General features: G+C 40.4%; 1 protein-coding gene across 10 annotated transcripts in view; it reads left to right on the forward strand.

The window, feature by feature from the left end:
* Positions 1 to 24031, forward strand: part of SERGEF (secretion regulating guanine nucleotide exchange factor) — a 227063-nt gene that overhangs the window by 93100 nt on the left and 109932 nt on the right. The window contains exon 10 of one of the 10 annotated variants that reach the window (XM_063671115.1): positions 1170 to 1293. The exons of the other annotated variants lie outside the window; for them this stretch is intronic. Within the exon in view, the coding sequence (XP_063527185.1) occupies positions 1170 to 1223 (54 nt within the window). The 3' untranslated portion in view covers positions 1224 to 1293. Of the gene's footprint in view, positions 1 to 1169; positions 1294 to 24031 lie in introns of those variants that run through there. 10 annotated transcript variants of the gene reach the window in all.

The following is a 24031-nucleotide window of genomic DNA, read 5'->3' on the forward strand; positions in this document are numbered from 1 at the left end:
TTTTTTTTTAGATGGAGTTTTGCTCTTGTTGCCCAGGCTGGAGTGCAATGGCACGATCTCAGCTCACTGCAACCTCTACTCCCCAGGTTCAAGCGATTCTCTGCCTCAGCCTCCCGTGTTGCAATTTTTAATAGGCCTCATTGAAATAATGACATGGAGTTGGTGAGGGACTTAGCCATGCAGATATCTGGGGAAGCATGTCCCAGTACAAAGGCCCTAAAGTGGGAGCAGGCTTGGCATATTCAGGAAATAGAAAGGAAGCTGGCATGACTCAAGTGGAGTGAGTATGGGGGAGAATAAGAGAGCATGAGTTCAGGGAGATAATACCCTGAAGGGTTGTAAGGATTTAATAAGTGATATCTATAATGCACCTTGCTCTTCCATTTCACTACCCATTTTTCAAATGGTACTGTTACCCAGACTCCAAACTTCAGGGAGACTTTGATGTCTTCCTTTTCTGCTCACATTGCCGGTCACTTACTGTGTTCTGTAACCGTCTCTCTCTCTTCTGTCCCTTTTTCCTCATTCCCATTACCCTTAACCTAGTTGTTTCCAAACTCTTGCCTGTCTAATCACAGTGGCCTCCTAGCTATTAGATCTGCGGCTTCTGGTCTCTCCATCTCCATCCCTCCCCTTACCCTTTCCTTTTCAGGCTGTGATGCAGTATTGAGCCTTCTCCCTCCTGCTTATAACCTCTCAGCTGCTCATTAGTGTACTCATTTATTCATTCCTTTGTTTATACATTTAGCATCTTTTGAGAATTTACTAATGCTCAAAGTCATTTGAATTCAGTCTAATGGAGGAAGCAGACTTGAAGTAATTATAATACCAATTCAGAAATGTTTGTTTTTACCCTAGTTTGTTGCAAAAAGGATTTGGGGTTCAATGATTTGTTATGTAATATGATGAGTAATATGCAGCAGCTCTCTATATATGTACAAAGTTCTGCTCTCTCAACCTAGCATTTAGAGTCTTCCCTACTGAGGCACAGTCCTGCATTTCTAGTTTCATCTCCCAAAGTCACGTTAAGTGAATCTTTTGCTTCACCTAAGGGGATAACTCGCAATTCTGTAACTTGACTTCTCTTTCACACATTTATACCTTTGCTCACACTCTTCCCTTTGCCAGGAGTGCTTTTTGCCTAATCCATATTCTGCTTATTTTTCCAGACTAGCTTTAGACGGCATCTCCTTGGAAAATCTTCCCTGATGTCCAGGTCCTAATTGATCACTTCATTCTCTGAACTTCCGTAGTAATTTTTTGTCAGTTACCATTTCCTGCTTTGGATTTTAGGTAGGTAGGTGGGGGGCGGTGGGGGGGTGGGGGGAGAGAGAGAGAGAGAGAGAGAGAGTGTGTGTGTGTGTGTGTGTGTGTGTGTGTGTCTGTTCCTGCTTTATTTCTCTTACTGATTATGAATTCCTTAAGTCATGGGGACATTTTCACCTACAGCACCTGGCACAGCACCTTTTCCATAGGAGGCAGTAAATCTTTGAATGAGGGAATGAATGGATGTTTCCCAGGCCATGACATCTGGGGAGAGATTTGCCTTGGAGGTGCTTTTTCTTATGTTGATATAAATGGAGTGCTGACAAGTTCCTGGAGCCCAGATGTATTGACCCTGCAGGGAGCTGCTACCTTCTGGTGCTGTAATTCAGAATGCATGTTCTTGTAGAAGCCATGATGTAAATAGTTTCTACAAGTAGTTCTCTCACTAGTTCCAAACATCTGACTTAGAAAAACACTTTTGGAGTCTTGCTCATTCATAAGTTGGGGACTGCCTCTGTTTTGAAGTGCTCCACTTATACCAGCAGGCAGGTTGTATCTGCTTAGCTATACCCACAGGCACCATGGAGTGGAGAAAGGAACACAGACTTTGGGTCATACAGAGATGATCAGCTGTACCACTTCTTAGCTTGTGACCTTCAGCAAGTTACTTCACTGATTTGAGACTCAATTTTCTAATCTGTAAAACAGGAATAAAAATACCTACCATAGGCATAATGAAGATGAACAAGGTAATCTGTGTAAAGGGCAGTGCCTAGTAAGTACTTATAAACCCCATTTAAATAATCAAAATAACAGTAAATTTAGTTTCTTTTGCATCTCTGAAGTTCCTGTGGACTAGGATAGTGCTTCTCAAATGATATAGTGCATATGAATCACCTGGGGATTTCATTAAAATGCAGAATCTGATTTAGTCAGTCCGAGTTGGGACCTGAGATTCTGCATTTCCAACATTCCTATGCTGCTGATATAGAGACCATACTTTGAATTGCAAGATGTTTGGGTGATGGTTCTCAAACTATAGCCTGTTTCTGAATCACCTGGAAAGCTTGCTGAAATGAATTTCTGGGCTCCACCGCTGATGATATACTCATTCAGTAGGTCTGGAGTGGAGCTTGAGAATTTGCATTTCTTTCTTATTCATTTATTTATTTATATTTCCATAGGTTTTTGGGGAACAGGTGATATTTGGTTACATGAGTAAGTTCTTTAGTGGTGATTGTGAGATTTTTGAGACCCATTACCCAAACAGTATACATTAAACCCAATTTGTAGTCTTTTATCCATCACCCACTTCCCACCCTTTCCCCCTGAGTCCTTGAAGTCTATTGTGTCATTCTTATGCCTTTGTATCCTCATAGTTTAGCTCCCACTTATGAGTGAGAACATACAATGTTTGGTTTTCCTTTCCTGAGTTACTTCAGTTAGAATAATAGTCTCCAATCCCATTCAGGTTGCTGCGAATGTCATTAATTCATTCCTTTTTATGGCTGAGTAGTATTTCATCATATATATGTACCACAGTTTCTTTATCCTCTAGTTGATTGATGGGCATTTGGGTTGGTTCCATATTTTTGCAATTGCAAATAGTACTGCTATAAACATGCATGTGCAAGTATCTTTTTTGTATAATGACTTCTTTTTCTCTGGGTAGATACTCAGTAGCGGGATTGCTGGATCAAATGGTAGTTCTACTTTTAGTTCTTTAAGGAATCTCCACACTGTTTCCTATAGTGGCTGTACTAGTTTACATTCCCACCAACAGTGTACAAGTGTCCCCTGCTCACTGCATCCGTATTCTAATAATATTCCCAGATGATGCTGATGCTACTGATTTAGGGACCACACTGAGAACTGTTGTGCTAGGGGGATAATAGGGATGAAGTTAATAAGAAAAAACAGATAAATGATAGTGATTGTTCCACTCCGGGATATTTGTACTCTCTGCCTTTTAACTTGTATGTGTCCATAGAGAAACTATTATCTGACCAGGCTTGGAATGTCTTATTAATTATTGCATAGCAACAAAAACCAACACTTACTGAGTACTTATTATGTGCCAGGTATTGTGCTAACACCTTTATATAGTTTCACTTAATTCTGATAATAATCCTGTGAAATGGATACCATAGTTTTCTAGCTTGGTGTTTCCTATGCTAAGCAATTCATAAGAATCACGTGGTGTGCTTGCTAAAAATACAGATTTCCAGGTCTCTACTTTGATTCTAATCTGGTGGGGCTCAATGCCTCCAGGTAATTTATAAGCTCAGATAAAGCTAGAGATCTCTGCTGCAGTTAATCAGCTACTCTGCTTCTCTTTCATCTATGCCCAACACAAAATGCCAATTTTTAAGAAATAATAATAATAAATTTGACACTGAAAGTTGCACTCAGCCAAATTTTCCTTTGATGATTCAGAAAGCCCTTTAGGATCTCCAAATGCCTTAGAATCCTCATTTTGAACACTCTTGGACTGTAGAGGTACAGAAGGGCCAGGTGATAGAGCGATGTATTTACTACAAAGCCAGGGAAGCCCATGCCAACTGTATAACTTTTGGCTCTCTTGAGCATTTTGTTTGGAAAGTTATTCTAGGAAATTGGTCTTCATTGCATCCAGATGGATGCGGTGATTCCACAGACTTTTAAGAAAAACAGGGAAAAAAAGGTTTTACTTGCTTGTCTTCAGGCCAGTTTGTTTGCCCACAGCAAGGCCAGTGTGGCCAACCACTGGTTTGCACTACAACCCATCATTACGTCAACAGTCCCTGCACCTGCTGCTGTCCCTCACCTGGCCAGACTCTTTAGCTCCTTCCTGGTTTTCCAGCCACTGGCTTCTTTGCCTAGCCTTTCCCATGTAGCCTGGCATTGCCTTACCATATCTCATTGGAACTTGGCTAAGGATGGAAAAGGGGAAAGGTTCATAGTTTTATTTGTAGTTGGAAATTCACCAACTACAATCCCCTGCCTGCTCTAGGAGATCCTGTCTGCATGCCTTGCTGTGGGTGGTGGAGTTGGGCAGTGAGGTGTTGTGAGGGTGAGATTGTCTGTTAAATGTACCATGCTTGAGTCATCAGCAAAGACTGTTATGAGATCAAAGAAAATGGAGGTTTTCTTTAGTTTTACTGATGCTAATCTGAGTTGTTTCTTGGGCCAGTTGAGTTAATGGTCCTCAGAATAGTTTTCTCTTGCTAATGGAAAAAGTGTTTCAGTTTGATGGAATGAGCACTGGACCAAGAGTCAGAAGAACTAGGGACTCAGAACACCTCTCCCTTTGATTTCTTCTGTGACCTTGGGCCAGTTAGGTGATCATCTCTGAAGAATAGTTTTATCTTTAAAATGAGGAGGTTGAGCTCAGTGACCTCAGGATCAGCTTGATGTTCTGTGATCTTGTGATGACCTAGTCGCAGGAAATATGCCATCAAAATAACTTGTCCCAAAATTCAGTCAAGTTCACCCACTCAGCCAATATGTATTCAGCATCTGGTATATTTCAGGTACTGCCCTGGGCATTATGGGGGATACAGCTATTAATAAGGCACATTGATCCATTTACTCATTCATTCATTCATTCATACAACGAGCATCTACTTATTGAGCACCTATTTATGCAAGCACTATACAAAAAGCTATGAGAGGTACAAAAATGAATTAGACACAGGTTTTGTTGTCAGTCAATATGCCGTCTAAAAGGGAAGTAAGAATGCAATAAGGAAAGCTGTTCCTAACCATGTTCTCTAAGAGAGGACCTCTTCTTTTATTCTCCATTCCTTTCCTGCTTTTAATGGCACTTATCATCTGACCTTATTTTATCTGTTTAGTATCTGTTTCCCCATCAGAATTTAAACTCCATGAGAGCAAGGCCCTTTGTGTTCATCACTATTATATTACAGTGCCTAGAATAGTGCCTGACAAAAAATAACCCTCAATAAAATACTTTAAAAATAAAATATGTATGAAAGAAGCTAGAAACTATGTGTCATAAAAGATATTTAGATAAAATGTTATGGGAGCTCAGTGAGAGGAGAGATCTTTTAACGAGGACAATGGTTTTTAACTCTGGTTGCATATTAGAAATACCTTGAGTTTCTCTCACTCTTTCTCCATAAATAAAAATAAAATAAAATAAAATACTTAGCTGAGGGCAGTAGTACATGCCTGTAGTCTCAGCTACTCAGAAGGCTGAGGCTGGAGGATCACTTGAGCCCAGGATTTGGAGGCTGCAGTCAGCCTTGGATTGTGCCACTGCATTCCAGCCTGGGTTCAGAGCAAGACCCCAACTCTAAAATAAAATAAAATAAAATAAATTAAAAAAATAAAAACATTAAAAATGTTACTTGCCAAGCCCTACCCCAAATTCATTAAATCGTCATCTCTGAGGATAATGCTTAGGCATCAGTATTTTGTAAGAGCTCCTCAGGTACTGATAATATGTAGCTAAAATAATGTGAACTAGTAGAATAGTCAGGAAAACTTCATGGAGGAGGTGGGATTTGAGCTGGCTTGAAAATCAGGTAAGATTTGGACAAGAAGGAAGCATTCCAGACGGAGTGCACAGCATGAACAAAGTACAGAGGCAGGAATCACAGGCTGAGTTCAGGGATCAGCAAGTAGTTCATTTTGGCTGTAGCCTAAAGAACACAAAGGGAAATAATTGAAACAATGTTGTAAAGGTCAACTGGGGCCAATTTGAGAAGGCCTTTAATGCCAGGCTATAGGATTTGGACTTCATTCAGTCATGTAGTCAGTGAAAATTGTGAATGGTTATTAATCAAATGATGTGATCAAAGCCTTCCCTGGCTGCCCTTGGAGGATGGCTTGGAAGTAGGCAGGGAGACCAGTAAGGAGGCAGTTGCCAAAGTCTAAGTAAGGTGGGCTCTACTGAGGGCTGCATCACTGGTGTTGGAGAGAAGGGCTGCAGTAGAGCCTGTACAACCAGGCCGTGTGAGAGCTGCCTACACTGCAGCCACAGGTCTCTTTTTCTCTTGGTGGAGTCACTGGCATTGCAGTGCCAGTGCCTTTTAATCAAGCCAGGGGAGTCAGTCTGCACTGGCATTCCCTAGCCTAGCTTTTTCCTGTGCATGACTGAGGAGTAGATAGTGCAGCTAAGCCTCTTTCCTGAAATGATAGGCCATTTTATTCAGAGAAGCATTTCTACAGGCAGAACTCAGTACCCTCCAAAGCTACCTCTGAGATAGGTTTCTATTATCTTACAATAGCAGTATGTGTCTTCTCTAGCTAATTCCAGCACCATGAATGAAGTCAGCTCTACCAGTGTCTGGAGCTGTTAATTTCTTAAGCTCTGGGTGTACTAACAACATCCTGCCTCCAAAAACACAGCTTTGAGCTAGGGCTGGGGTCAGGGGCCCAAGGGTGTATTTCTAGTAGCTTCATAGCAGGATGCTCATTTATAAACAGCTGAAGTTTTTGGAGGCACAGGACATCTGCACAGGCAAGCATGCCATATGTGTGTGGGGCTAGAAGAAAGTGGGGCTAGTGGAGGCAGGATGGTGATTGGGTCTAGTATTGCTGATACAGGCTTATGCAGAGAGGACTGCCTGCCCTTGGCCAGATGCTGCCGGTAGCCAGTGCATCCCCAGGGTCATATACTACCCAAAAGGACAGGCAAGCAAGAGTTGCTAGTGCAGATATTTTTTCTTTCCCTCTGTCTGTTTAGCCAAGGCTGACCCAACTCACAGTCATTTGTTTCAGAATGTCAGTCCCTGAGATGGGCACAGACTTTACAGTTTGTAAGGACCCTTTGCACCCGTTATCTCATTGGAATCTCACAGCAGTCCTATGAATTAAGTAAGATAAGAGGTATTGCTCCATTTTACTAATGAGAAAACTGGGGCTAGGATAGGGTAAAGTAGCTTATTCTACAGTTGTGTGGATGTAAAATATGAAGGCTGTGACTTGTTCAAGCAGGAGCCGAGAGGCCACTTGTCAGGGCTGCCTTAGGTGGAATGTATACACATTGCGGTAGAAGAAGTAGTGAATGCTTTGGCTCCCTCATAATCTAGCTGGGTGATTCTGCGCAAGTCCTTTATTATGCCTCTCACTTTTGTCGGCTATAAAATGGGAATATAGCATCTATTTAATAGGATTATTTGAAGATTAAAATGATCATTCATTTTGAAAGTGTTTAGTACAATGCCTGGCATACATTAGATGATGTTCAGTTCATTCCTTGGTTTTTAAACTTTTTAATTTTGAAATATAGATTCAGAGGGAAATTGATACAGATGATCCTATATACACTTCACCCAGCTTCCCTCAATGATAGAATCTTATGTAACTGTTGTATCATATCAAAATCAGGAAATGGGCATTGGTACAATACCTCTTGTTAACTAGGCCACAAATGGTATTCAGATTCCCTGTGTGTTTTTAAAGAAAAATTATATCATTTCTGAGTTTTTTTCTGGTTCTGAAATGTTTTTATACAGTGTTATCATTATCCTTGACTTTTCTCTGGCATCTAACTTTTTAGAAGCTTTGTTCTCTGTTAGTTTTCATAACACTGTGTATTTCTCATTGTCATCCCCCTGTCTCCTTCACCATCTTCTCTTCTCTTCTATACTGTATGTCTCCCAGATTCAGTTCTTAGCCCCTGCTCTTCTCTCTGTTTGTTTTGTTTTATTTTTCCCTCTTGGATAGGGTCTTACTTTTATCTTTGTTCTGGAATCAGTATTCCCACCTCCACTTACCAAGCCCCTCTCTAGTTCCCTGTTTTTGACTATTTGCTGAATATAAGCTCAAACTCATCATATCCAAAGCTAAATTTGTCATTTTTTTAAACTCCAAACTACTACCCAGCTACCTCCACTTGACTTCCCTGTTTCCATTAATGAGTTGTCATTCAAAAACTGCTCAGGGCTGTACGAGGGGACTTTTTGGTGATAGATATGCTCATTATCTTGATTGTGGTAAAGATTTTACTAGTGTAGGATAGGCATGGTGGATAATGCCTATACTCCCAGCACTTTGGGAGGCTGAGATGAGCAGAATTGCTTGAGCCCGGGAGGTTGAGAACAGCCTGGGCAACATGATGAAATCCCATCTCTACAAAAAATACAAAAATTAGCTGGGTGTGGTGGTGCGCACCTGTAGTCCCAACTACTTGGGAGGCTGAGGGGGGAGGATCACTTGAGCCTGGGAGGTGGAGATTACAGTGAGCCATCGTGCTGCTGCACTCCAGTCTGGGCAACAGAGAGATCCTGTCTCAAAAAAACCTAGGTGAAAAGAGAGACTGTCTCAAAAAAAGATTTTTACTAGTGTGTACATATGTCAAAACTTATCAAATTACACACATTAACTATATATGTGTGTGTATATATATTATATATATTTATATATTATATATTTATATATTATATATTTATATATTATATATTTATATATTATATATTTATATATTATATATTTATATATTATATATTTATATATATTATATATTATATATATTTATATATTATATATTATATATATTTATATATATTATATATTATATATATTTATATATATTATATATATTTTATATTATATATATTTATATATATTATATATATTTTATATATATTTTTATATATAATATATATTATATAACATTATATATAAAATATATATTATATATTATATATTTTATATATAATATATAAGATATATTATATATAATATATAATATATAAGATATATTATATATAATATATAATATATAAGATATATTATATATAATATATAATATATAAGATATATTATATATTATATATAATATATATGATATATGATATATATAATATATAAGATATATTATGTATTATATATAATATATCATATATAATATATTATATATCTTATATATTATATATTATATATAATATATATAATATATAATATAATATATAATATATCTTATATATTATATATAATATATAATATATAAATATATATATAAATATATAAATATATATATAATATATAAATATATATATAATATATATATTTATATATATATTATATATAATATATGTATATAAAAAATACCTCAATAAAACTTAAAAAAAAAACTTCTCAGAGCCAAACATGAATCCTGGCCCCATCACTCATACAAGTTACTCACCTTTCCTCTGCCTCATTTTTCTAATTTGTGAAATGAGGGTTATAACAGTAATTTACCATATTGGATTGCGGGGAAGATTGAGTAGGTAAAGTGCTTAAAACATTACCTGACACGTATTAAGCTCTTCAAAAGTATTTGTTGATGTTCCTATCTTATTCATCTCATGTGCCCCATGTCTGGCACAGAATAGGTGTTCAATAAGTGTTTGTTGAATGAATGTTGCCACAGTCTTGAAGTACTATTTTCCCTCCCTGACTTTTATTTAAATATTGCTTCTTCTGTAAGGTCCAGCTTAGGTTCTACTTGATCTGTGAGGTCTTGTCCACCCACCTGAGCCACGAGGCCCTCCTGGCCACCCTCCTCTCTCCCCAGCACTGATGCTTTGTATTAGTGTATTTGTTACTGATTCACAGCCAGATTTTTGGTTTTGCCTTTTTTTTAAAGTGGTTTTCAGTATAGATATCTTTCTTCTTCATCTACATTGGACATCTTCTGAGGGCACATGTGATTTCTGATTTTTTTTCTCTATGTCCTCTTTGCCTATGCTGGGCATATAGTTGGTTTTCAGTAAAAGTAGAATGAATGAATGAATGGTGTATGATTTGCAAAATATTAGGGAGACTTCAGACGACAAATTCCCATGATTTAGCTTATTAAAACAAACCCACAACAGGCCAGACATGGTGGCTCATGGCTATAATCCCAGCTCTTTAGGAGACTAAAGCGAGAGAATTGCTTGAAGCCAGGAGTTTAAGACCAGCCTCAACAACATAAGAAGACTCCATCTCTACAAAATTTTTTTTTTTTAAATTAGCTGGGCATGGTGGCACATGCCTGTAGTCCTAACTACTCAGGAGGTTGAGGCAGGAGGATTGCTTGAGCCCAAGAGTTTGAGGTTACAGTGAGCTATGAGTTCACCACTGCATTCTAACCTGGGTAGCACAGTGAGACCCTATCTCTAAGCAAACCAACTAACCAACCCTGAACTTACAAGATTTAGCCTTGGAGGGAAATTTTCTGTGTGTGTGTTTGTGTGTGTGTGTGTGTGTGTGTGTGTGTGTGTGTAGGTGGCAAATGGTTCCAAGTCTGTTCCTCTGAATTCACCTTCCCTTTTGGATCTTAGGGGAACTGTAGGCCTCCTTTAACCTCTTGACCCAAGTTTGGACCCTAACCTTACTGTGAGTCCCCTGAGTGCAGCTGAGGCAGGCTGGCAGTGTTCTGGCTTGTCTGAATGATAGTGCATGAGAGATAGGGAACTAGACAAAGAGAGAAGAAATGTGAAGCATCTGGCTCACTTAGTCTAGGATACTCGGTCTCTGGCCCTAAGGGGCGGATGCAACTCCCCTAACTCTAGCCAGGTCCTCTGCTTTCCAGCTGCAGCCCCTTGCCTCTGTGGGAGGTCTAATCTGAAAACTTTCCCCCAGGAGCTCCTTCTTGGATATATGACATTTTAATGTCTAAGATTGGAGGACCTGGTTTCTACTTCTCTGAATACACATTTCCTGTATTCAGTTTGAGAGATATATCCAGGATGATCACTATTCAGGTGACACTTCTGCCACTCCACTCTGCACAAATGTAGTTCTGGTCTGTCCTTTATTTGACTCTAATAGCATGATGATACCTTAGCCATATCATCAAGAAGACATCTATATTCTGATAGTTACACAAAATAACACATTATTCTGTGCCATCCCAGCTGGGCCCTGATCCTGCTTACAAGTTCATCATTATTAATACCATTCCTTTGGATTAAGCATTGCCCTTTCCAGCAGAATATCCCACTGGGAATGGTAACATATCAGGTTCTTCATACCTTGGAGTATATTCCTTTATCAACATGTGTTCTTTCTCGTCACAAGGAATCTGGAACAATTTATAAGCTCTGGATTCCTTCAAACAGAAGAGACAGCTTCTGGCCAATACTCAATAATAATTGTCAATCACATTGCTCCTTTCATTTACAAAGTGTTGTATGTCTCATATGTTTCTTTAAATAGTTCTGTGAAATAGGTATTATATTCCCATTTTGCCAATGAAGAATCTAAGATTCCTAGGAAAACAATGGCTTGACTTGCCCAAGGTCACAGAGGTAGTAAGTGGTGGAGCTACCTAACTCCAAACCTGGTCCTCTTTCCATCGTAACTCCTGCCTCCTTCTACCAGCATCTTCCCTTTGATCTGCCTAGGCTTATTCTGGCTTTAGCCCCAGGTTTTTTCTGTGATTCCAGGCTAAACTATTTATTAATTTATCTGCTGCTTCTATACCTTTTTATTCTTGGGAGAGTTCCATGGATTCCAGCAAGAAGTTTTACCTCTCAGGCCTTGAGATTCTTCTGTGGCTTTTCATGCTGATGATGGAACCCTATCCATTTCCCTTAGCTAGAGCTCTTACTAGTTTCTGCTTTTATTTTTTCTACTGTCAGATTTGTTGTTAGTCTGAACCTTAGACCCTGCTTTCTCCCTAATCTGTCCCATATTTCTCACCATTTGTCCTGTCAGTATTGCTTTGATTCATTAAGGCTCCCCCCTCTATCAGGTAGGCTTGGTTTCCCATGTGCATTTATTTATTTACTCATTCACTCATTCATCAACTGTTTTCTGAATACTGACATCAAGCACTGTATTTAGAGTTCCAAGATGTTAAAATATTGTTGAGGAGATCAAGGAATCAGGAGCCCTTTACAATTCAATATGGAAATGATTGTGATGGCAAAGACATAAGATGTTTTTGGGAGCATAAGAGGAGGGATATGTCATCCAGATTTGAGGGAGCTGGTCAGAACAGTCTTCTCAGAGGGGATCCTGTCTGAACTGACTCCTAAGGGATGAGTGGAAATTGCCTTAGAGTGAGTGAGTGATGATGATGGTGGTTGGGGGAGTTGTGGAGAGGGCAGAGTTTCAGGTAAAAAGAGCTGCTTATATGAAGATCCAAAGCTGCACATTCAGGAAACTGCAAGCACTTCAGCATGACTGGAGCAGAGCCTGTAGGGATGGTGAGGGATGAGACAGGAGAGGTCATCTGGAACCAGATTGTGTAGGACTCCTATTTTGTTCTGAAGGTGATGAGGGGCCATTGAAAGATCTGAAGCAGAAGAGTGGCTTGTTTAAAATAGTGTTTTAGAAAGATCACTGTGATGACAGGGTGAAAGATGGATTGGAGAAAGGGAGAGATAAGAGGCAAGTCAGAAAACTGTGACAGTGATTGAGGGCTAAGTTGAGGAGAACTTGAACTAAGGTTATGGCAGTAATAATGGAGAGAAGTAAATAGGTTCAGAATATCAGGGAGGTGGAATTTCTAGGACTAGTAGCTGATTAGCTGCCCATGGAGTTGAGGATGCATGCTATTTTGTCTTACCCTTAGATTTGTCTGCCTTGCTGTCTTCTACATGCAGTTCCTTTTTGCTGTCTGAAGAGAAACCTGATGTTTGTTTCCTGGTTAACTATCAATTTCCCTTTCTCTACCCCATCTTCCCTCTGAGATCCTTCTCCTTTTAGCTGACTCTACCTTTATCATCTGTCTGACTAATGTCCAGGTCATTTTTTCAATTTGTACTTGGAAACCTGAGTGACACTTTGAAATTTCTTTAGGTAACCCTCATTCCCCCTCTGCCTGGATAGTGCTATCCTCCTCCGAGAGTGGTACCTGGGGAGGAGTGAGGAAAAGGGCAACCTTATTTGCGGAGCTATCTCAAAAGAAAGAGGAGGCAAGTATCTGTCTTACATTTTTAGAATAGAAGATCTTTAAACACAGGAAAAGAACATATAACTAATTCTTATTGTGAGAAGAGAAAGCCCATTGTAGGCAGATTGAAATGCAATTGGTGACATTCAGAACTGACCCCTCCATGGTAGTGCTGACCAATTTAATCTTTTGTGGAATAGAATAGAGCATTAGCGTCAGAAGGAACTATAGAGTTTATCCAGTTCATCACCCTCATTTTGCAGATGAAGACTCTGAAGTCTCTAGGGATCCTGTGGTTTGCTCAAGGTCTTAATTATTTAGTAGTAGAACTGGGACCAGAATGGGGACCTCTAGTTCAGTTCTTGTTTCACTAGTCTGATGAAAGTACTTTTTTTTTGGTCATAAGTTTGACAGTTTGACAGACTAGAGAATAAGAGACTCACAGGATGTTTTAATGACAATCCAGTTTGATATTTTCCTCTTTCCCCAAGACACTGGAAATAGCTTTCCCAGGGTCACGGACTGGGCGAGGAGAAGAAGGGCCTGCAGACTTATAGCCTAGTGCTCTTCCCAGCCGGTCCAAAGTCTCATCTAGGGCCCAAGGCTTGGACAACTGTGGCTCCAAGGACACTGAGCAGAATCATTCTTTAAATATATTACAACCACAGTCAGTTTCATAAGATCGAAAGACATGATTTCTTTCTTTTTACCCTGAAGTTTTTTTTTTTTTTCTTTTCTTATTTGATAGAAGTGTATGGCTGTGGAAATTACGTCAGTTTAATTAGGCTGCTTGACACAGTACTTTTCCACTGAATTTACTAGGAACTGTGAATTTGTTGTAACAAACTGCACTGCCGGCTGCAGTATCTGATTGGCATGCCAGGAGCATCACTAGCGAACAGCTAAATAGAGATTGGGGAGAAAACTGGGTCAGGAAACAGGCCTCCTGTACCTGCAGAGGCTGCAGAAGGCGGCGCAGAGGCGGCAGGTGGCCACAGCATGGCACTGTCTCCTAGAGCCTGAGCCACCAAGCGCCCCACCCCCACTTAGCTGTGTGCTGCAACCCCCACCCCCACAACCCCCTTTGCAGGTGAATGTTCCTGTGGCCATTTTGCCTTCTGTTTCTCTAAAGACCACAAAGCTTTTATATCTCTCAGCTCAACAATGGCTTTTTCTCAATAAAAAAGACAGAGACTGGTTTAGACCGAAACTTTGTTAGCCACTGGTATTCTAAACCATGGATCAAGTCTTTTGGCTTTGCAGAGCTGGTTTTGTCAGGAGGCTGAAACTGGGTTTGAGAGTTCTCCACAGTAATGAGGAAAGGGTTGGTAATGTTTCAGTTTGCCTGTCTCCTGTTTTCCCTTCCTTATCAGCCCACCCCTCCCCCTGCCCTACTCCAACTATGTAGCATCCACCTCTGACAGTGTCAGTGCTGAGCACCAACACAAATTAGGAGCCCCTAGAGAAGGAATGAGTGGTTATGCCAGAAGGGTCAGGGGAAGCTTCTTGAAGGCAGTGGCATTCAAACTAGGTTTTGAGTGATGAATTGGGTCAAGACAGGAAGAAATGAAGGGAAGATGCTGGTGGCCTCCCATGCTGGTCTCAGGACTGCCTTGTTAAGGCTGGAGACCTCCTCAGCAATCTGGGGTTGGAATCTATTTCAGAATTTCGAGGCTGACTGAGACCCTAAGGATCTGCTCATCCAAGCTCCTTATTTTATTTTATTATTATTATTTTATTTTTTTTTTCAAGCTCCTTATTTTAGAGATGGGCAGACTAAGGGATAGAGAGGAAAGGACCAGAGCATAGGCCAGTCTAGTGCTGTTACAACCACACAGTTCCCATTTGTGCACTTGTCCTCATTTCTAATGGGTCTCTGAAAACATTCACTTCTTCTTTCTGGGTTTCACTCCTGTCACCTCTGACTCCTGTCATGTGAGCTCTGAGAGACCCAGTGGTCTCCACTTATAAATTACCCACCCATTAGAGAAGGAGCCCGGGGTCCTGCTGACTTTGGATTCCAAGGTCACTCGAGTCTCTGCCAGATAACTGCATCCTTCCTCCTCAGACTAAGCCTGGTTCAGCCAGTGCTGGTTGTTCAGCAAGGCTGGTGCCTCCCCAAGAATGCTTGGTAGGAATGGGTCTTGCCTCAGAGCAAGGGCTCAGATTCTCACAGTCAGAAAAGCTGAGTGTGGCAAGAACCCAGGCCATTGCACTTTTATGCTATTCTGTGAGAAAACTGGGCTCACTGTGACTAAAAATTGTTTTCAATAAATTACACTTCAATTTATTGAAATTTGCTTTAAAGACAATGTTTGTTAGAACATTTAAATTCTGTACAGCATTTCTTTTGCTTTTGAAGAGAAACAGAGGGTGGAATAAAAGCAATCTCCCTAATAATTTTTCCTGGATATTTTGGATAGTCTCCAATATGAGGAATGTTGTCTTTGGACCAAGTATTGATGTTACAACTGAAATGCAGAAATGTGTACCCATATTCTTATAGATGTACTAAAGTTTGCTAATCAAATGAACTATTTGTGTAGGATCTTTCAGGGCCAATTTCAAGGCCAACATGTTTTGGAAGACAGTTGATAATTCAGATGTCAAGTAGTCTCTGGGTTGAGCGAAGTTGAAAAAACAGACGAACCCATTAGGATAGGTGAAACTTTCTGACTGTGAGAATTAGGCTTTGATGACCCAGGGAATCAGGCATCCAGAACTGATCCAGTTCTCAAGCAGAAGTTTCTGTCTTGCACTGCATTGCATTGTGTTTTGGGTCAGAGAAGGTGGTTTTAAATGCCTCTAAATAATTTCCTTGGTCTTGGAAGGTTATATCTGTTTGCAGACTGGTAGGCCTTGCATCTAGTTGGTATTTACTAAAATAAAGAGGGAGAAGGAAAGAAGAAATGCTTCTTGATACCTAGGGAGGTTTCTGCTCAGAGACTGACATAGTCATATAAATTTCCATTTATTCTTAAACTAGGACTTGTCACTAGAGTCACCTAATAGTTCATAGAAATGGTTTGAATAGACAGAGTAAAGCTGGAGAGAGATTGTAATTTGAAGTTTATCAAGAGTCACCTCTCTTCCTAGAATGGTTACATTAAAGGAATTGAAAGGCAGGGCCTGTGGTTATAGTCGAATGCCCCAGTGGGGCTCAGTCTGGCATGGTGGAAGCTGGCTGGGTAGTGTTTCCAGGATCCCAGCGTCTTTGGTCATGGACATTTATCTTAAGAGTCGACTTTAGTCCTCAACCATTCACTTTTAGCTGCTGCCAAGGATACCTTGGAGAACCCCCACTCTTTTCCTTGAGGACTTCACTTCTGCTTCACTGGTTCAGGCTGTGGCCAGTGTTCCTACATCCAGCCTTGGAAATGCTTTTCTCTTTCTTGGAGCCCTCATTAGCCCTCTGATACAAAATCAACACAGGGTCTAAAGCCGTGGGCTGCATTTTCTCCTCTTCCCTTGGCTTTGCTACTATCCCAATCCCTGAACACTTCCCTGCATATACTCTCCTGGCCCTAGATACCTACTCCTGTTCTAGGCACACAGAGCAGATGTGGGCTAACTGATCTGGCACTTGTGGTGATGCCTGCAAGGCCTACACGGCCGAGGTGAAGGAGGGATTATAGTGTTCACAGTTGATGGCTGTTACCTTGTCACTTAAGATGACCTACGGAAGTGGAGACTCCCCTTTCCCTTTTTCTCCACGGCTGTCCTCTTCCCTACATTAATGACTCCTCAGTTCTGATCATGGTTAGAAAGCTCAGGCAGCTTCAGTGTGCCTCTTCCTTCCTTCCATATTTATCTGTTCAATGATCAAATCCTGTGATTTTTACCTTTGGAATTTCTTTTATATCTCTCCCCATGTTTTAACTTTTGCTGCCACCTGAACAATTGCAAATAAGCTTCTCTTCCCAAAGCTCTGCTCTGGAAATGTCTGTCCTAGTTGCAGCCTCTACAATGTCAGCTTCCATTGCTTGCTGCCCAGGCCTCTCCTCATTTACTTGTTTACATCTCAGGCTTTTATACTAAATGTTCATTAAACATTCTACGATCTATCCAGGGTAACCTTGTCAGAACAGGGAGGGAAAAAGGAAATATCTATCTTCTTTCTTGTCATTTCTCTCAGATGAATGAATTAAATATTTTTATTGCCTTGAAGATGAATTATCTTCTGTCCCAGGCCAGCTTTAATATTCTAGGTGTATCTTCTTGTGACTGAGACCTGCCAGTTGGAGTTTCTGCCCCCACTCTCAACTCTGTGTTTTTGCCAGGTTTTTCTTCATCGTCATATCATGTAGGCTTCCGCAGTGAGTCACAGTCCAGGGGTTCAGAGAGACTAGAGTGTGACCTGCAGGGTTTAGAATAAATTTTGAATTGTCTATCTTAGAGCTGAGAGACCTCCTGAAATCTTCTGGTCCTTTCTGGCACATGAGATACTGTTATTGTACTTAACAAGTGAAATACCTGAGACCTAGAGAGTTTAAATGACCAACCTAAAGCTGCCCAGCTAATAAATTATGAGTCCTAATGCCAGATTTTATCCTTCTGAGGAAACAATTTGGAAAAGGCATCAACTCTCTGGATTCTCTTTGCAGATAAAACAATTTAGGACCTCCTTTTGTAATACCATGCCTTGTTAGTGTAAGGAAGGAAAGACAGCTTAGAAGAAGTCATTTCCTTTGGGCAGGTGATGTCTGGTAGATAGGCAGATATCCCTTGTCCCTTGTCTTCTAGAAAGCTCATGAGCTCAGCATGTTGGAAACTCTAGTCCTGCGTGCTTCTTGTTCAGCAAATCCTTGTAGGCACTCATGTACAAAATGATTTTTTGTTTGTTTGTCTCTGAAGTGGCTTCTCAGTCCTTGAGGGCCACCAGGCACTAATTCCTCGTTTCTGCCCATGTTCCACCTAACTAAAAAAGTAAACTTATGTTCTTTCTACATGTGCCGCTCCCCTGACACCTCCTACCTTCCCCAAATCCCTCTATTCTTCTGGGTGTTCTTCTGTTCTTCTAGTTACCCAGGCTTGGGGTTCTCTGTGATTCAGCTTGATAAGAGTGCTCCAGTCAGTTAGTTCATCTGCACTCACCAACTCTGCCATTTTTTCTCTTGAACATGCTTTGCAAATTCATCCATTCCTGTTTGCTCCCTTGTGGCTTCCACTAGCCATAGCCGGGTGTCTGTGCTCTCTTTCCTGGACCACTGTAGCAGCCTCTTAGTGATCTTCTGGTCCTTTGTCCTTTCATCCATCATGCAGACTGATAGACTACCAGCTTTTGAATTTAAAACTTGGTAAAGCAATCAGGCCAAATGTTATAGCCCTTTCATCAATCAAACCTTCAATTCCCATATAGGTTTTTCATACCAGTCAAAGTGGACTACTCCTGTCTGCTGCATGTTTACTCATTTATTCCCTCCATCCCTCTCTGCCTTCTTCAGTGAAAAAATACAGTAATGTTTCTTTGCAAACTATACAGTAATGTTTCTTTGCAAACTATAAAGCATGCAACCTTTTATCTGTCCAACAAAGTACTCTGCTATGTGAAAGGGAAGAATGGAGTTTTGGATTTGGTAACTACCTACTGTGTGCTGATAATTTTTATTTAGTATCTTATTTAATTTTCTTGTTATTCCTGTGAGTTAGATTGAGTTATGTTTACATTACAGATATGGAAACTGAAGCTCTAAGAAAAAAGTAACATGTTCTCCTGCTCTGCTGCCATCCTGGTGCTAGATGCAGAGTGGTGGGTGGGAACTAAAGTCTTTAAGAAGGCAGGAGGGATAAAGCACACACATAAAACATCTGTCATGGAAGAAAATGCTCATTGTCATGAGAACTGTAGTTATGATGCTGTCAAAATTCTGAGGATAATGAAATTTCTTCTAGCTGGAAGATTAGGAAAGACTTCATGGAGAAGTTGGATTCCACTGAGTGTGAAGGATGGGCAGTGTTTTGACAGAAGGAGCTGAGAGGCAGAGATCAGGAAGGGAGGGACTAGCATAGGCAGAGGTACAGAGAGGAAATGCTGGTAGTGCCATTAGAAATCATTAGTTTACAGTCCACTTTGGTTGGAGCATAGACTTCTTGTGGTGGAAGATGTGGTGGGATGTAGGCTGTAAAAGTGAGCTGTAACCTGTTCATTGATGATCTCTTAAACGTCTAGCTAAAGGATTCATGGTTTTTTCTATAGGCTCAGGGGAGCCATTAGCAGGTTTTGAGCAGAGGAGTTGCTAGTCTGAGCTGAGGTTTAGAAAGGTTACTTTGGGCACCCAATGAATTGGAGAGAAGGAGAAACAGCAGAGAGAGGAAACACTTAAGAAACTATTGCCATTGTCCAGTACAGGTGTTTTGAGGGCCTGAACTAGTACAGTGGCAGTAGAGATGGAAAAGAGGGGCAACATGAGAGCAGAACTGGGAAGGCAGAATTACAGGATTTGGTGGTTGGCCACACTTGGGGAGTGGGAGGAGGAGGTGATTCTGAGGTGACTACAAGGATGGTGATGGCAGCACCTAACAGAAATAGGAGGATCAGTAAGGGAAACAGATTTGGGGGTGGGAAGGGATGAGGTGGTGGTAGACGGTGTGTTCTGTTTTGTGCAGCTTGAATTTTAGGTGCAGGTGAATTGCCTATTTTACATCTGTGCTCAGTGTTCTTCACCACGACTGCCACCATTCCTGGTCCCCTTCTCTCCTCCCTCTTTATTAAGCAAACTTTTGGCTCCTTTTACAATGTAGCTGAGTGAAACTCTCAAGTGGACTTTGTTTATCTTTGAATTTCTGATGTACCATCCATGTCACTTGGTATTTCCTAAGGCCAGTCTCCCCATTGTATGCTTCCACACACATAAATATACCTACAGGTATGAGCACCTGGTGGTTATAACTGGCATAGTAACACCAGTGGTTCATGTTTATATGAACGTTTATGGTTGACAAAGCACTTAGAATTGTCAGAAGTATGTTGTACTTCTCCGCTAATCTCCTAGGTAGGGTCACTGAACCATTGACTCTATAAGCTAAAAAGGTTATTGGAGAATAAACAGTAGATTTTAGTTTAATAATAAATGCAGTTGGAGCCATTAGCATATATCAAATAGGAAAGTTAGATGACTTTTAGCTGCTATAAGTACATAGATTTTGTTGGAAGAGATGATCAAATTTTAAAATATATTCAGGATGATAACAATGCCGAGATTGATGTTTTGTGGGTATTAAGAATAGCTGTCATGTATAGGGTACTTTGTACAGATACTGCTCTAAGCATTTTGCATATCATAATTCAAATCTCATGGTAACCTAGCAAAATGGCAACTATGTTATTCCTGTTTTTTAGGTGGGGAAACTGAGACGCTTAGAGTTAAGCAATTTGCCCAAGGTCACATAGCTCAAATAAGGCAGAGCCAGGATTCAAACTCAGGCTGTCTGTTTCTAGACCCTGCACTATTAGCCACTATGTGTACTGCCCCTTGGTGATATTTCAGTCAGCTTTGAAATATTGTTTAAAGCAAACTCTAGCCCACTACTCTTAACTCCTATAAGGTAGGGATATTGTCTTCATTCTCTGTATCCCTAGTGCCAGCACATTGCCTGGCATATAGTACATGTTCATTAATTTTTTTTTTTTTTTTTTTTTGGAGACAAGAGTCTCAAAATTCAGGCTGGAGTGTAGTCGTGCCATCAGAGCTCACTGCAGCCTTGAACTCCTGGACTCAAGCCATCCTCCCACCTCAGTCTCCTGAGTAGGTAGGACTACGGGTGTGCGCTACCATGCCTGGCTAATTTTTTGATTTTTTTTTAGAGATGGGAGGTCTCAGTATGTTGTCCTGGCTGGTCTTGAACTGCTGGCTTCAAGTGATCCTCCTGCCTCAGCCTCCCAAAGTGCTGGGATTACAGGTGTGAGCCACCATACCTGGCCTCATTAAATGTTTGATGAATGAATATCTTTCTAAGTTACTTTCCTAATTTGATATGAAGTGAAGGTGGTCAAAGAAGTTTCTTACATATTCCTGTTGTTGCTGCTAGAGATGCTGTGTTTCACAGAAGAGGTATGGTATGGTGATATATTAACACGTACACCTTTGGTGTAGATTTGGACAAATCACTGAGACTCTCTAAGCCTTAGTTTTATTATCTGTAAAACAGAAACAATGATAGAACCTGCAATGTAGGGCTTTAGTAAGGATTAAATGAAATAATTCTTGTAAAACCCTTAGCATTGTACTTGGCACATAGAACTCAGTAAATTTTGGATTTTATTATTACTGATGGAAATTTTGAAACCGTAGAAGGGAAAAAAAGTCATTTTTTAGAGTAGGACCAAATTATTAATTAAAATGGAAATATACAGTGATTTTAAAGTGCCCTGGTATTCGTCTGTTCTCACACTGCTATAAAGAAATATCTGAGACTTGGTAATTTATAAAGAAAAGAGGTTTCACTGGCTCTCGGTTCTGCAGGCTGTACAGGGAGCATAGTGGTTTCTGCTTCTGGGAAGGCCTGAGGAAACTTACAATCATAGTGGAAGGGAAAGAAGAAGCAGACATGTCTTACATAGCTGGAGCAGGAGCAGGAGAGAGAAGGAGGAGGTGCTACATACTTTTAAACAACCAGCTCTCACGATCACTCACTCACTATCATGAGAATAGCACCGAGAGGGTGGTGTTAAATCATTCATGAAGGGCCACGCCCATGATCCAGTCACCTCCTACCAGGCCCCACCTCCAACACTGGGGATTACAATTTGACATGAGATTTGGTGGGGACACAGAACCAAACCATATCAGGCCTTTAGAGATCTAAAATAATTGTTGATGGGTACAAAAATGTTTTGTTTGCTCATAAAATTATAGCTGACACATTTAGAGAGAATTAAACTCAAAGTTTTGGAAGAGTTGTTTTTCTTTTTTTTTTTTTTTTTTTTTTTTTTTTTTTTTTTTTTAAGAGAGTGGGCAAATCTTTATTTCTCTTAAGTAGACTCACAGAAACTTGGTTGGAGGAATCCTCTGAGGCTTTCAGACCAGTTTTCTTTTCCATCTAATGTTTCTTAATGAAATATAAAGGAGGTCTGGGGGAAAAATGTTTTCCTACCCCTCAAACAATTTCACACTTCCCCTTTTGTTTCTCTGGGCCATTAGATATTCAGTGGACAAAGGGGCAAGTGAACCATCATGTAAGCATCTACTTTGTCCAAGATGCTAAATAATAGCTAACTGAATTCAACCCTTATGATAGTCCTGTGAGGTTAGTACTATAATTCCTATTGTGCAGGTGAGAAAACTGAGGCCCAGAAAGTCTTAGTAACTTGGCCAAGTTCACAGAAGATTGTGATAGAACCTGAAGTTCAACCTACTCTCACCTGGACTACTGCAGTAGCTTCCTGACAGTCTGTGATTGCAGAGCTCATGTTCCTTTCTCCCTGCCGTGCACCCTTCCTGCTGTGTGTGGCAGAGGGTGACAGCTTATGTTCACAGCTTCACTTTAGAGCTGCTAGAACAAGGAATTCATTCAAAAATATTTGACCTGTATATTGCTTGAAGGCAAGACAGGGCCAGATTCCTGAGTTTCTCAGTCACCATTGCTGCCTACTTGTTTAAAATATATTTTTTAATAGTGTTAAATTATCATGAATGCTCAGCCCTGCCAGTGTGGCCCCTCTATAAACGGGACATATTGTTAAAAGGAACTTGACAAGAGAAATCTATGTAGCATAGCTTTTTGAAAACTTGGTTATTCCCTTCTGGAATGTATTTTAAGGTTTCAAATTGTGCTTTTGATAGACTGTTTACCCACATTAGGGGTTAATGGGGTCCTTAGTCTTCTTAGAGTGGCAGATAAAGAAATGAATATATAGTGGTGTGTTTTGAATATATAGTTGTGAGTGGGCCTCCCCATTCTCCATGCTAGGCTGAAGGTGCAAGTGGAGGCAGAAAAGTCAGACAGGAAGGGGTTAGGATCAGTCAACCAATCCACCCCAACCACAGCCTTTCTATTGCTATACATTAGATTTGTTTTTCTGCCTGCTTTCTATCACTATAAATCAGATTTGACTTTCCTAGAGTTTCATATTAATGAAATCATGCACTATTTACTTTTTTGTGCCAGGCTTCTTTCACTCGGCACAGTGGTTTTTGAGATTCATCCATGTAGTTATGTGTTTCAGTAGATTGTTGCTTTTGTATTGATTAGTGGTATTCCATTATATGGTTGTACTATGCTTTGTTTATTCACTTATCCATTGTATTAGTTCTGTCTTGCTGCATAACAAATTACCACAAACTTAGTGGCTTAAAACAGCACGTAATTAATAGTTCATAGTACTGTAAGCCAAAAGTCTGGGTGGGATTGGCTGGTCTTTCTGTTTAAGATTTCACAGAGCCTAAATCAAGGTGTCAGCTGGACTGGATTCTTATCTGGAGACTCTAGGGAAGAATCGGCTTCTAAGCTTGTTCAGATTGTTGGGAGATGTCAGTTCTTTGAGATTATAGGACTGAGGTCCCTGTATCCTTGCTGGTTGTCAGCCTTGAGTTGTCAGCAATAGATGCTGCTCTCCAGTTCTTTTATGTAGCACCGCATCTTCAAACCCAGCAATGGTCCCTTACATCCTTCTTGTGCTCCTAGTCTTTCTGATTTCTCCTTCTGCCATCAGTCAGAGAAAACTCTCAGCTTTTAAAGGGCATGTGTGATTAGATTAGGCCCACCTGGAGACAGTCCTTTGATTTTTGGTAGAGCTTTATTTTTAGAATGGCCTTTCTAATATTAAGGTGTACTTTGACTTTTTAAGCCTTCCCTTCCCTTCCCTTCCCCTTCCCCTTCCCCTTCCCCTTCCCCTCCCTTGTCTCTCTCTCTTTCTTTCTTTCCTTTTTTTTTTTTTTTTTTTTTTAAACAGAATCTTCCTCTGTCGCCCAGGCTGGAGTGCAGTGGTGTGATCTTGGCTCACTG

Source organism: Pongo pygmaeus, chromosome 9 (assembly GCF_028885625.2).
Source record: "Pongo pygmaeus isolate AG05252 chromosome 9, NHGRI_mPonPyg2-v2.0_pri, whole genome shotgun sequence".
NCBI lineage: Eukaryota > Metazoa > Chordata > Mammalia > Primates > Hominidae > Pongo > Pongo pygmaeus.